This window comes from Cavia porcellus, unplaced genomic scaffold (assembly GCF_034190915.1).
Source record: "Cavia porcellus strain 051 isolate PalLab524CR breed Dunkin Hartley unplaced genomic scaffold, mCavPor4.1 scaffold_19, whole genome shotgun sequence".
Lineage (NCBI taxonomy): Eukaryota > Metazoa > Chordata > Mammalia > Rodentia > Caviidae > Cavia > Cavia porcellus.
Genome location: NW_026947502.1, coordinates 36,732,289 through 36,749,691, shown reverse-complemented (window position 1 = coordinate 36,749,691; position 17,403 = coordinate 36,732,289). Strand labels below are relative to the sequence as shown.

Sequence of the window (17,403 nt, the reverse complement as noted above, 5' to 3'; positions counted from 1 at the left end):
TGAGTACTGGATAATTAAAAAATAATTACACAAAACCTTTCTTAAACTTTGTGCTCTGAATTATGTTTCAACAGGAAAAGCTTTCAAAGGATATTGATTACCTTATTGGTAAAGAGAGCCAGGTGAAGAGTCAAATTTCTGAATTAAACTTGTTAATAAAAGAAACAGAGGTAAGTAACTACCTGGTTTACATAGTTTCCACTTGAATTTGACACTTGATTTTGACAGTCATTTATTTATTCATAAAACCCCCAAAAGAGTTTTCTGAGCTGAGAATGCAAAGTTGTTTTAGAACATCATCCCTGCTTCTCTGGGACCAGGGAAACGGCTGTGAAAAGTCGTGGGGCAGCCAGGTGTGGTAGCGCATGCCTGTAATCCCAACGCTCCCTTAGAATTTGAGCCCATCCTGGGCTACAAAGTGAGCTCAAGGCCAACCTGAACTGCATAGTGAGACCTTGTCTCAAAAAGACAAAAAAAAAAATAATTTTTTTAAAAAAAACGTGTATTACAGTGTTGTGGCTGTAGACTGTGTAATGGCTGCAAAGTGGAAACTGTCTAAATACAGTGTCCATGAATGGTGGGGTGAAAATAAAAACAAGAGTGAGTGATCCACAACTGCACACAGCAACATAGATGAATCATGCCATGGTAAAAGGAAACTCCAGATACAAAAGAATATATATTACATGATGATATTTATTAAAAAGCACCCAAAAACCTGGGCCTGGTGGCATATTCCACTGATCTCAGCTGCTTGGGCGCTGAGGCAGCAGGAGGACTGCAAGTTTGAGGCCAGCTGGGGGGACTTAGCAAGACCTTTTCTCAGCACAAAAGATGAAAGGGGCTGGAGCTCAGCTTAGTGACAGGGCAGCTCTGGACTGGATCCCCAGTCCTAAGAAGAGTCCAGCAGAAGGTAAAACTAGTTTACGTGAGAATTGAAGATGGTCACCGTTGAGGAGGGGGAATTAGCACCTGTGAAGGTTAGGAATAGCTTCTGGGGCACCCATGTTTAATCTGCATGCTGGTGCATGTGTGTGTTTTACACAGATTTATTGATCTTTATACTTCCATGTACATTTTTATTTATTTTATTTCAATGAAATAAAAATGAATAAGCCTCTTAAAAACATGGTAGAAGAGAATTGTGCTGGGTCTCTTTAAAATTCCAAATATTTTTCACTGGTTATGATGTATAATGACTTTTATAATAAAATATAAAAATCAGTGGCATAAGTGCCTGCATGGCAAACGCAAGGTTGTGGGTTGGATCTCCGATACCAAAAAAAGAAAAAAAAGAAACTCTTCTTGGAATTTTTTTTTTCCCAAACTGATTGGGAAATTGTGTGAAATTGTGTGAAATAGTGTGAATTAGTGCCGTATTGCCAGCTTTCCTTTTTAAAAAATACCATTTTCCTGACTGTGATTGTGTTTACTATTCAAAGTATTAGTGTTTTTCCATGTAATTTAAGGGGAATTTTTTCACATTTTTGCCTGATTAAATGATATCTCTCTGGTAATCTCCCAACACAAAGCAAACTGTTAGCTGGGTAGTGGGTAGCTCTGGGGACTGTATCTGTGGTCATTTGAGATTTATCATTACCAGACTCCTGTAGTCGCACTGCCTTTACTTCTGAAATCGGGGAGCCCCACGTTTGTTTTTGGGGTTTGTCATCCAGTAGGTTAAAAATTGAGGAACTCGAGCATTAATGTTCATAGAGTAGTGCGTTCTTCCTGAACGAGTGTGAGGTCTGAGGGACTAAGGTCTGAGTTTTCCTCCTGCCTTTGCCGAGTTGCATTTGTAGGTTGCTAAACCTTCCTGACAAGTGAGACTGTCCTGCACTGGGGATGTATTGGTCTCTGTTCTTCACTTCTGCTCAGTGAAGAGGCTGACACTGTCTTTGCTCCTGCAATTACATTTAGCAGAGAAGCTCTTCTCATATGTGTACATGGTGTTTCTGAGCCTACTGTGATGTGTCATTGAAATTCTGTCGAAGTACTCTCAAAGTCTTTTTCTACCCTTTTCCTTTCTAAAAGTTTCTGTTGCAACTAGGAAATAGCAGGGAATCTGGAAAATTTTTCATCATGCATGTTGGCCAGAAGCCACTGGCAAATGCACAGTGCATTGCTGCCATATATTGTCAGCGTTTAAGAATGTTCTTACAGGGTTTTTCTGTTGGCCTCGTGAGGCGTGCTTATCAGTGCTGCTGGTCTCGCTTTTCAAAATCATATTGAACTCTGCTTTTATAGTGATTCAAACATTTAGTAAATACTACAGAGAATCGTTTTATAACAGTCAATAAACTATGCATGTACTTCGCTTATTTATGGTATGTAACATTGTAGAATTTTGTGTAAATCTTCAATCGTTATAAAAACCTTAAACAACTTCTCCCAGTTTTCTGGGGAGGATGCTGGGCATTGAAACCACTCAGCACTCTGTGCTAGGCTACATCCCTAGCCTTGTCCATGGCTTGTCCAAAAGAAAATGGCATGTGTAGAGAGATTAATTCAAATGAGCTCATAAAACAGAGTCAGGGTTCAAACTCTAATTAAATTAATTTGAATAAGACACTTACACTTTTGTAATAAGACACACTTTTGTATTTCAATGAGGAATGTAATTTAGTTTTGTAGCTGTTAGTTTGTTTTAAAAAAGTATTATATATGAAAGGTTCTTGAAATTAAAATGAATACCGTACAAAACTCTAAAAGTAGGTTTTACTCTGGGTAAATCAGGTTTTTTTTTTTTTTTTTTTTTGTCTTTTTCATTTTTATCAGTACTGGGGATTGAACTCATGACCGCCTGCTTGCAAAGCAGGTGCTTATGCCACTGAGCTAAATCCCCAGCCCTGGTAAATCAGTTTTTCTGCTTCAGATTCTTCTATATGTAACTGAAAATTGTTATTATATAATCAAATGAATTGTCTATTGCTGATCTTTGGAAATAAGAAACGTAATGAACGTAATATTATAAAACATAATATTATAAAAGTACAAAATAAGTTTTTTTTTTTTGAGACAGGATCTTGTTTATAGTGCTGGTTGGTCTGGACTCACTGTGTAGCCCAGACTGAACTCAAACTTGGACACAATCCTTCTGCCTTAGCCTCCCAAGTGCTGTGAATACAGACATGTGACAGGATTGCCCGTCAGGTCTTACTAAAAGTTGTCTGTTCTCTACCGAGTATATTTGATGCCAGACTGTTTTTTTGAAAATTTCAGAGTGTGACAGATTTTTTTCTTTATAATACCTAGATTTATTTCATTAAATTTTACTAATTATAACCTAAGTGAAATATAATTATGTAGAACTTTGTGAAGTAACATTTGGTAACACCTGTACTTGTTTTTTTTTTTTTTATAGTGCAATGGAGAGAGGGCCAAAGAAGAAGCAGTCACACATTTTGAAAAGCTTTTTGAAATCCTGGAAGAGAGGAAATCATCTGTTCTGAAAGCAATTGACGTCTCTAAGAAGCTAAGATTGGAGCGATTTCAGACCCAAATGGAAGAGTATCAGGGCCTTCTGGAGAACAACGGGCTCGTGGGATACGCGCAGGAAGTGCTGAAGGAGACGGACCAGTCCTGCTTCGTGCAGACAGCAAAGCAGCTGCATCTCAGGTGCTCACTGCCCCCAGACTCCTTGGTGCGGTGTCCTGTACCGCCGTGCACCCCCTTCAGCGCCAGAGTGGCGTGCGGTCCTGTTAGGTTGCACTCTGTGCTCCCCCGTCGTGCGTTGTGCTGAGCGGAGCGTCAGTTTTCTTTTTCATCACCTTGCAGATGTTTAGTCTGATTTGACTTTTTAAAGAAACATATTTATCTAATGTGTGTCTATCTGCAGAATACAGAAAGCTACAGAATCTTTGAAGAGCTTCAGACCAGCAGCTCAGACTTCTTTTGAAGACTATGTTGTTAATACGTGTAAACAAACAGAAGTTCTTGGAGAATTGTCCTTTTTCTCCAGTGGTAAGTCTTAGTAAAGACAAAGCCCCATTGTGTTAGCCTGAATTTATACTATCTAGAAAAGGCACACAATTCTGTTTATTTTGACATTAGAAAGAAGTATCCCAGTTCCTCAAAATCATCATATCCTAAGATTATACAGCATTTATGTTTTTATGATGATGTTTTTATACACAAAACTATATTGTGTTAGTTTGTGTATTTTTATTTTTATTTATTTTTTTATCAGGGATCAGACTCACAACCTTGTGCTTACCATTTCCAGTTTTAGGAATTTAGGATAAGAAAGATTTATGTATTGTGCCAAGATTTAGTTGTGATATTTATCTTTTTTTTTGAAGGAATAAAACCAAACAAAATAAAACAGAATAGTCAGTCAAAACAAAACAGTGATCATGGTACATGATTGAACTCATGACCTCATGTTTGTCGGGCAGGCACTTACACCGCTGAGCCAAATCCCCGAGGTACATGACTTTAAAACAAAAATACAAGGAAATCAATAATGGCTACCATAATGCTTCTTGTTATCTTCAAAAAACTTCACATACCATCAGGCATAATAAAATCAAACAAAAGAGTACAGAATAAAACCAATAAAAACAAAACAATGGAAACAGTACAGGATTGCAAAACAAGATAATAGTAAAACCACAATGGGTACCATAATGCATCTTATCTTCCAAGCAGTTGCCTGTATCATCAGACATGATACAGTCAAACAAAACAAATAGAATAAAATCAGTCAAAAGAAAATGAAGCAATACAGGGTTTCAAATCAAGCTAATAGAAAATGAGTAATGGCTACCAAAATATATTTTGTTATCTTTGAAATAGCTGTCCATGCCATCAAATATAGTTAGATTAGACAAACAAACAGAATAAAACCAAACTAGACAAAATAACAAAAACAATATGGATTTCAAGTCACGATAATAGATTAACAGTGGTCACTGCCTTCCCTCTTTAGACACTTCCTCCCCTCTCACTTTGACAAGATATATTGTGCATTTTGGATCCCACTAACTCCTTTACTTTATACTAGGGAGGCAGCGCGCACACACCTATGTGACTATGAGCCATTTCACCCCTGAGCATGATCTCAAGTTGTATCCTTTTTTTTTTTTTTGTCTTTTTGAGACAAGGTTTCACTATGCAGTTCAGACTGGCCTGGAACTCAGTAATCCTCCTGCTCAGCCTCCCTAATCATTCTGTTTTTATTGAAATATTAGAAACCTGTTTCCCATAATAAATAAATGTTGTACTCACACAGTGGAAATTTTCAGGGGATAATAGTAGGAGGAGTTATGTAACTTTTTTTTTTTTTTTTTGTCTTTTTCCCTTTTATCGGTACCGGGGATTGAACTCACGACTGCCTGCTTGCAGGGCAGGCGCTTACGCTGCTGAGCTAAATCCCCAGCCCCATGTAACATTATTTTAATGATTGTCTTTCAATTAAAATTTTTTGTGTTTTCTTTAGTTTCTGGTTTTCAAACAGTATGTATCACATTTATACTAAAATTAAACCACTTTGCAGCTCTACAAAAGATGAAATGAAATTATGTAATATTCATTGAGATTTTGGAACAGTCACCAAACTTTTTAAAAATATTACAATAATATTTTGTATGTGGGGCAGTGAACATGAAAAAGTTCTAAGCCAAGGCCAGAAATTTAGCTCAGTGGTGTGTCTGCTTGGCAAGTGCAAGGTCGTGAGTTTGATCCCTGGTAACAAAAGAAAAAAAAGTTTAAAGTGCAAAATTGGTATTCAGTACATGGGAAAGCACAGATAAAAAATATGGTTCATGGTGTTTCAGAATTAATGATGGTAATATGTAAAGCTATATAAATCTGAAGTTTTATGTCTTTTTCAATTTTTTCTCATTTCAGTTATAAATACAGTGTACCATATTTTACATTTTTTTCTTTGTTTCTAGTTTCTTTTTTATTTTTATTTTTGTTTTCAAATTCTTTTTCTTGTGCAGTATTATAAGTTTACGTGGACAGTATGGAAATCATTGTCAGTACATCATTTCACTAAGGAAGAATACAAGTTTCAAAACAGCAGTATTTTAACATTGTTTTTTCTAATGCTTTCAGGCATAGATGTGCCCGAAATCAATGAGGAGCAGAGCAAGGTTTACAACAGTGCCTTGATAAGTTGGCACCATCCAGACAAGGACAAGGCCGACAGCTACGTTCTAGAGTACCGGAAGATCGACAGAGATGAGGACCTGTCGTGGAGTGAGCTCCAAGTGTGTGGCACAAGCAAAGTCGTCTCAGACCTGGAAGACAACAGTCTCTACGCTTTCCGCGTGAGAGCGTACAAAGGCTCCATCTGTAGTCCCTGCAGCAGAGAGCTGATTCTTCATACTCCGCCTGCTCCAGGTACTGGACCGAAGGTGGAAAAACGGCTGTTGCTTTGTGAAGACCAGTACAGGAAAGTAGTTTCTGTACCGAGCTGGGACTTAGAGATGACCTGAATAGTTGAATGTTACCCTGTAGGCTGAGAGCAGGATTAGATTTTGATAGGTTTTAATCAGAGAAGAGCACCAGAGGAAGATGCTTGAGTGAACAGAATTGGGATTAAAAATAGCATGAACACTGCCTTAATGTTTAAAATGGTATAATTCAATTTTTGGTCAGTTTATAGAAATCTCTAAGCTGTATCTGGGAAGATTGTGTGTATTGGTGTAGCATCCTGAAGTTCCATTTTGATTTAGTTTAATTCTGGGTGCCTAGGCTTTCTGGCTCACTTGGTGTGATTCTCGACACATGGGGAAGGGTGTTAGCTTCGTTCCCCCATTGAGAGTTCCATAGGCCCGGGCGCCTTCCCTCCCGCTTCCAACATAAACCCCACTGATACTAATTACAGAGTGGAAGTTTTTATAGAATGAAAATGACGCACAGGGTAGGCATGTTCACAATTCTCCATGGACAAGGAACATTTAGAACTAAAGTGCTGAGCTCGGTCTTGTGAGCAGGACGACATTTTGCCTGTCAGTCAGTATTGGAAATTTCTTAGGTTGGTTTTAGAGCTTGTTGTCCCTTGCCCATGTTTAGTGGCTTGTGTATCAGTATTTTGTGTAGCAGGTCCTTCCCTCTTTTGTTCAGAGTAGAATAGTGTGCTACCCACTACGTTTTTCAGGTGCACTATGGCTCCAAAGAAGAAATTAAAATGTGTATGTAGTGGTCTGAAATTATTTTTCTTGAATTTTAATAAAATCTAATAGCTTTAGGAAGAGCCTGCAAGTATAAAGTAAGTATCTTACGGTTTATACTGTTTCCTGTTTCTTTTCTGATCTCTTTAACCGAAAGTGAAAGCAGAAGAACCCTCGACATGGTCGCTATTTTCAGTGACATTCTTGGGGTGAGGGAGAGGAAAGGAAATGTAACAAGTTATCTTCCTTTTCTCTGAGAAGAGCCGTATGACCAGGGGGACCTTTACACTTATGGGGTTTTGGCTCAGCTGCATAAGCACCTGCCTGACCAGTGCAAGGTTTCGAGTTCAATCCCCAGTACCTGCCCCCCAAGTTATAGGGCAAACTGGGAGATTTTGGAGGTTGAAAGGAAGCAGGAAGAGTCAGGTCTGAACTCCAGGCATTTCCAGAAAGCATACTTTGCCTACTGAAGGAGAGCAGCGTTAGCTTGTTGGCAGCCATTTTTTTAATTGAGGTGCACTACAGATGAAATTCACCATTTTAGTCACTTTAATATGCTGTTCAATGGCCTTAAATGCATATACAGCACTGTGTGACTGTTATCACTTGCAAATCCAGAAAATTTTGATCAATTTAAACTGAAAATCTGCACCTATTAAACAGTAACTTCCCATTCTTTCTCATTCCAGAGACTGGTAATTGACCCTACTTTTTGTCTGTGAATTTTCCTGTTCCCACCTACCTCATGTCAGTGGCCTTGTGTGATATTTGTCCTTCCTTACATGGTTTATGTCGTTTCATTCTTGGTGTAGCTTGATCAGAATATCCTTCCTTCTTAAGGCCTCATTTAACTTCTTCCTTCTTAAGGTTGGAGGTAATGTTTCCACTGTGTATGTATACCTTACTTTCCCTCTGTTCACTTGTCTGTTGATGGCCTTTTGCATTGTTTCTGCATTCCCTAGCAACTGGTGTTACATTTAAAGAATTTGAGTTGACGCAAAATACAAGAGTGTGGTTACCGCAGCTCTGTAGATGAAGAGATTAAAGTTTGGGTCAAATGCTACTGAAAGGTTTGAACAGGGCTGCAAACCTCCCTCTGACTCCAAAGCCCATGCTTGCCTCCCACCTCCCAATGCCACCAGGCCTCCCCTGTGCATTAATTATTTTCCCAGCACTGGGATAGAATGCCCGACACCCACCACCAGCAGAGGCAGATTTTGGCTCACAGTTTCAGTCCCTGGTCTGTGGTCCGAACTGCAGAATCAGGCTGCAGAGGAGCACAGTGGAGGAAAAGGTTCTTGGTCCATGGCAGCGAGGAAGCTAATAGCAAAGGGAGGAACTAGGAGAAAGATCACCTCCTGACCAGACCCCTGTCCTCACAGCACACACGGCTGTGAGCTCCTCACTGTTTTCACCCCCTGAGGGGTATCGCACCCCATGTTCCAAGCCCCTTCCAGAAACCCCACACTGCTGAACACATGAGCCTTTTGGGGCAATGTAGTTCTGAAACAAAAGATCATGTCTAACAGGTTGATTCGATAAACAAAAGACCTCATTAAAAATAGCTAATGTTCTCTGACCTTACAAAACTTGGAGTATTTTTAAAAATGAGTAGGTATTTGGTAAAAGGACAGATGTACTCTATGAAATATCTATTTCTCTATTTCAAAGAGATGTATTTACAGACTTTCATATATACTTAAAGTTATTTGCTGCTTCTGACTTTCTGAAGGTTTTCTGGTATAGAAAACATAATGGAAGTTATTAGTAAGTAGAAAGTTCGGTTTGACATAGTTGTCTGGAGGGGCAAGATACCTTCCTCTTCCCTTTTCTTTTTAGTAACATCTGTTTGAAAATATATCAAGTTGGAAATGTGAATAAATAATTTTGAGGCTAACTTCAGATTAATTTTTAGCTCTTTTTTTAGTTTTCAGTTTCCTCTTTGACGAGAAATGTGGTTATAATAACGAACACCTCTTGCTAAACTTGAAGAGAGACCGAGTGGAGAGTAGAGCTGGATTAAACACTCTGCTGGCTGCAGAACGAATCCAAGTGGGTTACTACACAAGCTTAGACTACATCATCGGAGACGTTGGGATTACAAAAGGGAAACACTTCTGGGCCTTCCGAGTGGAGCCCTATTCGTACCTGGTAAAAGTGGGAGTTGCTTCCAGTGATAAACTACAAGAATGGCTCCATTCTCCCCGGGATGCAGTCAGCCCAAGGTAAGGCCTTGTCTTCATCTGGAACTTAGGAATTATTTTAGAAGTAAATATTCTTGTTTAGCAGGGATAAACTGAAAATAGAATTGGATTTCTTATTTATTTGAAGTACATATTCGTTTGATTTAGGTATTTGGGTTGTGCTTTCGTGGCTAGTTTAGGAAAGGAATCAAGTTGCCTTTAATATACACATTGAGTAATGAGATTTATTGGTTAAGTTCTAACCTAGTAGGAATAGCGTCAAATCTTCTACATAGTACCTAAAGTAAATCATTAAAAACCTTTTCATTCTTTTTATTGGTACATGTTTGTAGTACTAACGATTGTGTTCATTGTGGGGAGTTGGTGCGTACACATAACACATCTTTTTATATCCTCTTGTCATCCTTCATCATTGATATTGTTTTTCTTTTGTGATGAAATGCAGTTTCTTTGAACTTTCCCATTATGTCTGTCATAGAATTGTGTTCTTTTTAATTTTTTTTTAAATTGTGTTCTTTTAGACATTTTCCCACAGCAAATAATTTCAGTTTCTTGAGACTAAATAATTATAGTTTAACTTCTTTTCTGTGGGTTAAAATAAACTAACCTCAGACAAATTTTGGTCATTTGTGTAAGCAGTAGTCCAGATTAACAATCTGACAGGAAACACTTTTTGCACAGATACATGAAATTTACATAACACCGAGTAGTATGGAGTTGTGGTTAGACATAGTGGCAGGCCCCATTGATAAGACATTGGTATTAGTGGTTAAAAGTTTCTTAACACGAAAACAAAAGTTTGTTATGTGAAGAATGCTAGAATCAAAACCTGATTAAAATTGCTAACACAGTATATCATATATATATATATATATATATATATATATATATATATACACACACACAAGCTATGCATAAGGAAAAAAGAGAAGGACTGTATGTATTAAAATTTATTTTATAAGAGAAGGAGAAACAAGTTCACAATCTTTTCATAATGTAGAAACCTCAATCAGGAGATAAGTTCTCAAAAGGATAATTAAGCAGACTTTTTTCTCATGTATTATTTTGCAGTGCCTGTTTATGTTACTTAACCTGAAAGCTTGAATTAAAGCATAGTATTTGAGTTTTCTTTTACATTTGTGTGCCATAAATGCTTATTCATTCCCTTCTTCCCTGCTTAATTTCCAGGAAGCCAAAGTTGTTAATTCAGTGTTTAAGTTCCATTTGTATTGATTTCTAGGTAAAGTGGATAAGGTCTTAGGATAGGGAATTTGGGGCTGTGCATGTGGTATAATTCTAAATGGGAATGAGCCACCTTCATCTTTTAACTGTGTTTTAATGGGCAATTTTACCATAAAATTTAATTGTCACTTAAATCAATATACAGTATATTGTGAACATGACTTATGATGATGAAGATGCAGGTACTGTGCTTGTGTGCTGTGTTTCAGGTATGAACAAGACAGTGGGCATGACAGTGGAAGCGAAGATACCTGCTTTGATTCTTCACAGCCTTTTACCTTGGTTGCTATAGGCATGAACAAATTGTTTATACCCAAGTCACCTACTTCTAATGAACCTGAAAACAGAGTTCTTCCCATGCCAACAAGTATAGGAATTTTCCTTGACTGCGATAAAGGCAAAGTGAGTTTCTATGATACAGAGCACATGAAATGCCTCTATGAACGCCAGGTAGACTGTTCACACATGATGTATCCAGCATTTGCATTAATGGGCAGTGGAGCAGTTCAGCTTGAAGAATCTATCACTGCAAAATACCTGGAATGCCAAGAAGATATGTAGTCTCAGTATCCCGTGTGGAAAATGTGAATGGTACAATGCTTCGGTGTTAGCCTTGGTAACTGATTCCATGTCATCAAGCCTTCTGTCACGGTACTTGTTTGTAGTGTGTGATTCTTCTTAAAACACAGAAAACCTAATAGCCTTATCTCTTCCATGTTGTTGTTCTGCCTTTCATGGAAGATTTCAGTGAAGACATTTTTCCTAATTAATACCGAATGGTTAAATTAGCAACTGGATTGTATTATCTGTAGGCACAGGGAATCTAATTTATTTATGTCAGCTGATACTGCTTATACAGTGTGTATGGGGGTTGGAGGAGGTATATAGAAGTATTTATTATGCTTTTGTGTTTGACTTCTCATTTTTGTATCATTTATGTCTTAAAGATATTTTTAAAATGTCTGTGAATAGAAGTTAGCATTAAGAAGTGTGTCTCACATTTTAAGTTTTAGTAGGAAAACAAAGCTATAAGTAGGTTTTTTTGAAAGGCCATAAAAATGCTGTATGCTTGAGTGGAACATCATGTACTTTAAGTGTGCAACAAACTATTAAGAGTATATCAGCCGGACTACTACTGGCTTTGTTTCGTTTGGCTTGTAGGACTGGAGATTGAGCCTAGGGCCTCTGCGTTACACTCCCAGATCTTTATTCTTTTTAATTTAAAGACAAGGTCTTGCTAAGTTGCCCAGGCAGCACTTGAATTTGCAGTGCTTCTGCCTCTGCACCCCTCAGCTCTGGGATTACAGGCATGTGTCACCATGCCTGGCTTGTGTTGTTTGTTTGTTTGTTTTAAAGACCACAAACTGTTGATAAGGATTTTTTTTTTTTTTTGGTACCAGGGATCGAACTCAGGACCTCATGCTTACCAAGCCAAGCACTTGAGCTCCTGAGCTAAATCGCTGGCCTGATGAGGACATTTTTAAAGTGTTTCCCTTAGCTGTTAGACCTATTCACCGGCATATGTAATAAGCATGGGTTTTTGTAGAAAACATGAAATTCTTGGCTAACTTATGAAACTTTTCACTTTAGTTTTTAAAATTAATCTTCATTTTTCCTACTCTACGAAAATGTGTTTACATCAAAGAATTATTTTTCAGAAATATTAATGAAGATGGAATATTGAAGTCGTATTTATTCTTTTGTGTTCCTCTGTGTCTTGTGTTTTTCGTTTTTGGCACAAATGTTCATGTATTTCCTGGTTTATGTTTACAGACCTAAAAAGCTCATGATATATTTTTAGTAGCATTAAATGTATTTCAAAATGTGGAGCAACTAATTGGTTGTATGGATTTTTTACAGCTTATTTTTGGTAATAAGAATCTAGTATAAGCAAACAAAGAAAAAATTTATGGTGTAGGAATAGTAACTAAAATTCTAATCATTGTATCTTTAAATATTGACATTTCTTTTCATTGGAACAATTACCTCTTCATTTTTGAAAGATGTTATTTTAGATAGGTGATTTTTATTTAAACTGTTTATTTTTTAAGTTAAAATATTCAGAAATTATGACTGTTAATATAGCATTGATCAGTTATGGAATGCTACTAACACATTTTAACCCAAGCTCTTGGGGGTGTTTTTATTCTCACTTTTTGAGAGAAATCTGTTATTCAGATCAGCAACACTACATTACACCCCACCTGCACCCAAGTAGAGGATGTCATGGACAATGTGTGTTTAGTCATCATTATTGCTTTCCATCCATGAATAGCACTTTATGACAGGTTAATCTAAGCAATTATGCAGTGTTATGTTGATCATTGTGCAATAAAGCTGCTAAAAGTCAACAGGTGTGGTTAAGTTTAATATTCGAGCTTTGGGTAAGCACATACCTTGTAGGCATTTTTAAATATAAAGCTTTAACAGGAGTAAAGGAGCTGTTTCAAACATTGTAGAGTTATAAATTATTTGGTGGAATTTGTTTTGTTTTTAATAAAAATTAAAAGAAAGCCAAGTGTAATTATTTAAGCCTCCAGGAATTTTTATATGTTTATGTGGAAAATTGAAACAATATTTATTAAAGACATTTAGCTGACACATTAATTTAAAGCTAAAAGCTTTGGGTGCTTTTGATTATTTTGGATGTTTTTTATTAGTTGAGTTCTTGTACCAATGATCATTAAGAAACTTAGCATGGAACTCTTTTCACTTGGTTAGTTGATCTAATACTTTATTTTTTTTTCTTTTTTGGGGGGTACCAGGAATCAAACTTAGGACCGCACACTTGCCAGGCAGGTGCTACACCACTGAGCTGAATCCCTGGCTCTATTTTTTTTCTGATCCTAAGGATTGATTAGATTTTGACCCAATGAGTAGTCTCCTAGTTCACACGCCTGCTGTTCTGTTAGGAATTCCAGGAATTGTGGTTGTCAATGGATCACAACAAGTTTTTATTAGTGCTCAATGGGTCTTAATTTTTTTCTTTAATAAAATAGATTCAAGGGTGTTCCTAAATAATTATTCTTACTTCATAGTTGCTTTTGTTTTTTAAATAGTAAGAATTATCATCTTTTGGAATCTGGCATAATATAGATATGTTTAAATCTTTTGCCAGAGTTTATAATCTAGACTCTGCGCAATAGCAAACTTAATGCTATAGAAAACAATTGAGAGCCAATTTAATAGGCAAGAATGCTTTCAAGAAACTATGCTCTCATTGAGAAGATTTGCATTCATTTAAAGCAGTTTGCCTGCTTAGCTGTGATACTATTCTGACAATGCAAGGTTTTTTGTTTTTTCCATCCTAGGAATTTTGAACTTAGGGCTACTAAGTTAAATCTGCAGATCTTTTTATTTTGAGTTAGGATCTCACTAAGTTGCTGAGGCTGACCTTGAACTTTGATCCTCCTGCCTCAGCTTCCCAAACAGCTGAGATTACAGGTATGTGTCTGTATACCTGGTGTCCTTTTTATTTTTAAAAAATAGATTTATAGAGTAGTTTTAGCTTTGGAACAAATTTAAGAAGAAGGTAGAGAAATTTACTGTATCGTCTCTGGGTGCACACAATCATGGGCTTCCACTATCACACCCCTTCCCAGAGTGTGGTGTATGTGTGTCAACCGGTGGGTTTACATTAGCACCTCATGTGAAGTTCATAGCTTGCACTAAGGTTCACTCGTGGTGGTTTATACTCTGTGGTTTTGAACAAATATTACTTGTTCACAGTAGAATTGTACAGAATAGTTTCATTGCTCTAAAAATCCTCTCTGCATGCTGTCTGTTCTTCTGCCCTACTCTCTCTAATCCCTTGAAAACACATGTTTTTACCATTTAGAGTTTTGCCTTTTGCAGAAAATCTTTATTTGGAATCATACAGTATGTATAGTTCTTGGCTTCTTTCCCGATATGCATGTAAGTTTTGTCCATGTCTTTTGTAGCTTTGCAGTTTGTTTCTCTTTGGTGCTTAATATTTCATTATATAATGTACCAATTTATCCATTTGCCTGTGGAAGGACATCTTGCTTCCAAGTTTTCACAGTTACAAATAAAACTGTTACAAACGTCCATGTGTAAGTTTTTGGATGGACATAAGTTCTCAGCTCTTTTGGGTAAATACCAGAAAGATCAGTTGTTGGATCATATGGTAAGAATATGTTAGTTTTTTAAGAGACTGCCAAACTATCTTTCAAAGTGTCTGTAACATTTTCCATTCTCTAATTGGGCTTTTCCCCCCTTCTGTCTATAGTTATTAAAGATTGAAGTACTAAAGAGTGATTGGCAGTTTCGTATGTGAGAGCTTATTGACTGTTGAACTTCAATGTGACCATTGATTGTCATGTGGTAGGTGGCCTTTGTTGGGTCCTCTCCCTGGTCAGTATCTGTACGTCCTTCCTCAGGATGTGCACTTTCTCTAGCGACGAGACTCTTGATCTTCCCTGTGGATAGTGCTTCTTCAGAGCTGTGCTGGGGACTGAGCTGAGGTTCCATTATTCTGTAAACAAATTCTGCTTTCCTGATCTCGCCTGTGTACTTAGTGTCCCTGAGTGAGAGACAGTCCCAGTTTTCTTCAGAATAATCTCTACCCCCTATCTTCCTTGCAAGTTGTTTATGATGGTGATAGTGAATCAGGAGGAGGGGAGAGGTAAACATATTTATGATTTTTAACCACTTTTGTCTGTTTTTAGATTTTATCTTAAAACTAACCATCTATTCTTTAGAGTACACCTTTCCACCCCCACTGTACTTCCCATCCTCTGCTTATTTGTTTGGTTGGTTTTTGTCTTTCTGAGTAAAGGTTTCATTATGCAGTTCAACCTGGCCTTGGGCTCACTTTGTAGCCCAGGCTGGTCTCAATCTTGCAGTGATCCTTCTGCCTCAGCCTGCTTGCTGAGTGCTGGGATTATAGGAGTAATCCCCGTGCTTGGCTCTCTGCTTTGGTTTTTATGGGACTCTTAACTGTTCTGTTTTTTGGTTCTGGGGATCAAATGTTCAGGGGCTGCATGCATGCCAAGCAAGTACTCTATCATTGAGCTACATTGAGCTTTCTCCAAACTTCACACTTGTTTGACTCCCGTAAAATGTAAACTCTATGAAAGCAGGATTTTAATGCATTTTCTTTATTGCTCTGGTCCCCAGATTGGTTTTCAGGCTTATGACTTACCTTTGCCCTTGAACGTGAGTACCTCTAGTCTAGAAATTATACTTCTTACAACTTTATTGAGTTACCAGTTCTGCCACTACCTTTGATAAGCAAATGTTTGATTGCCTTCTTGAAGCATGCCTAACAGACCTCAAAGTTGTCGGTTGACGAAGGGAATTCTATAAACACCCGTGAAGTTGAATACAGTGGACCTGCCTCCCCGGCTGCTTGATAGGCCCAGGCAGGAGGATCAGACTGAGAAGCCAGTTTGCACAACACCCTGAGGCCCCTGAGTGGTGGGGGAGTCCGCAACAGGTTATAAAGCTTAGTACACTGTAATCCATGAAGAGTTGATCTTAGTTGACTTAGATGTTTATAGGTTTATAAGGCGAGAACCCCATAAACACATAATTTTGGGTAACAGGAATTTTCACAGTATTTAGTGCATGTTTGACTTTGACTAACAGAACATTCAATGGAACACATTGCACAAACAGGAATAACATTAGGAAGCCTAACTGGTTTAGGTTAATAGCCGAGGCTTGTCTCTTCGTAACTGTTTTCTTAGACATCTTATTAACCTGCGTGCTTCACTCATCTGTAATAGTTCTAGGACCAAGTTTTTACATAAATTAGGTAACATACATGAAGTAGGTGACAGTGGGGTCAGGTCATGCTCACGGTGTGGGAGCTTCACAAGCGCATCCTGCTTTTAAATAGCATTTTGGAAAATAGCTATTTAGGGTTTCTTTTACGAATGAGAATACATGTACATAGAAAGTCATACTGGGAAAAGTGTAAGTAGTGCGTTTGGCTGTTGCTATTCATGTAGAGACCCAGTTTGGCAGGACGCATCTCTCTGCTGTAATCACCTTTTTGCTTGCCAGGTGGTCCTGGCGCATATCCCAAGCCCTGTAGCACAAAGTTACGAGATCACCTCAGTGAAGCAGATGAGAGTGATACACAGTGCAATAACTTGTTATTCTACCTTGTTATGAAAATGTCTTACTTTTTCATAAAAGCAAATCAAGAATCACAAAAAATGATAGGCTCCATGCTGTGCTTGCCACTGACTTGGACTGTTTCTTAACTGATGTTGAATGTGTGAATTACTTCAGGGAAAGGCCAGGTACATTTTGTCTGACTGTAACCCACCTTGTCTAGCTTAGCATTAAATGCCTTCCTTCTGTCTTGGGGTGCAGTGATGGTCCTGCCTCCCGAGACATGCTTTTGTCCATGCACTGTAATAAATTGCATTTTGTGGAATTCTGGATCTGTTTGCCTCTTTCTTTTATCCCTGGATCCCTTGCACCTTTGTTGCTAGTTCTCATACACCAGGATTGGGTTTTTCTAAAATCATTTGCTTAGCAACCTGAAAACAAATTAGGGGACCAGGGAATATAGCTCAGCGGCACAGTGCCTGCTTAGTCTAGGGCAGTGTTGTGAGTTCAATTCTCAGTACCCAAAACACAGAACTGTATTAATGATTTGAGATGTGATTCAGTTTGTCAGAAAAAAAATCACAAATTGAGATAATGTGGGTTTTTGCTATTACAACAGTGAACAAGTGCTCAAAACATGGAGAAGAAAAAGTTTCATAGTCTGTATCATGTTTAGTACCAGTGTCCAGAGTAATTAGTTCACAGCAGACCTGCTGATGGCCTTCAGTGAAAAGCAATGTGTGCCTAGAGCC

At 37.8% G+C, this 17,403-nt stretch overlaps 1 protein-coding gene across 1 annotated transcript in view; it reads left to right on the top strand.

The window, feature by feature from the left end:
• The window catches only part of Trim36 (tripartite motif containing 36), a 38,580-nt gene extending 21,604 nt beyond the window's left edge, over window positions 1–16,976 (top strand). The window contains exons 5-10 of the mRNA XM_063230949.1: window positions 75–170; window positions 3,365–3,618; window positions 3,839–3,963; window positions 6,061–6,348; window positions 9,049–9,346; window positions 10,777–16,976. Of these exons, the coding sequence (XP_063087019.1) occupies window positions 75–170; window positions 3,365–3,618; window positions 3,839–3,963; window positions 6,061–6,348; window positions 9,049–9,346; window positions 10,777–11,128 (1,413 nt within the window). The 3' untranslated portion in view covers window positions 11,129–16,976. The remainder of the gene's footprint in view (window positions 1–74; window positions 171–3,364; window positions 3,619–3,838; window positions 3,964–6,060; window positions 6,349–9,048; window positions 9,347–10,776) is intronic.
• Window positions 16,977–17,403: the final 427 nt, after the last annotated feature.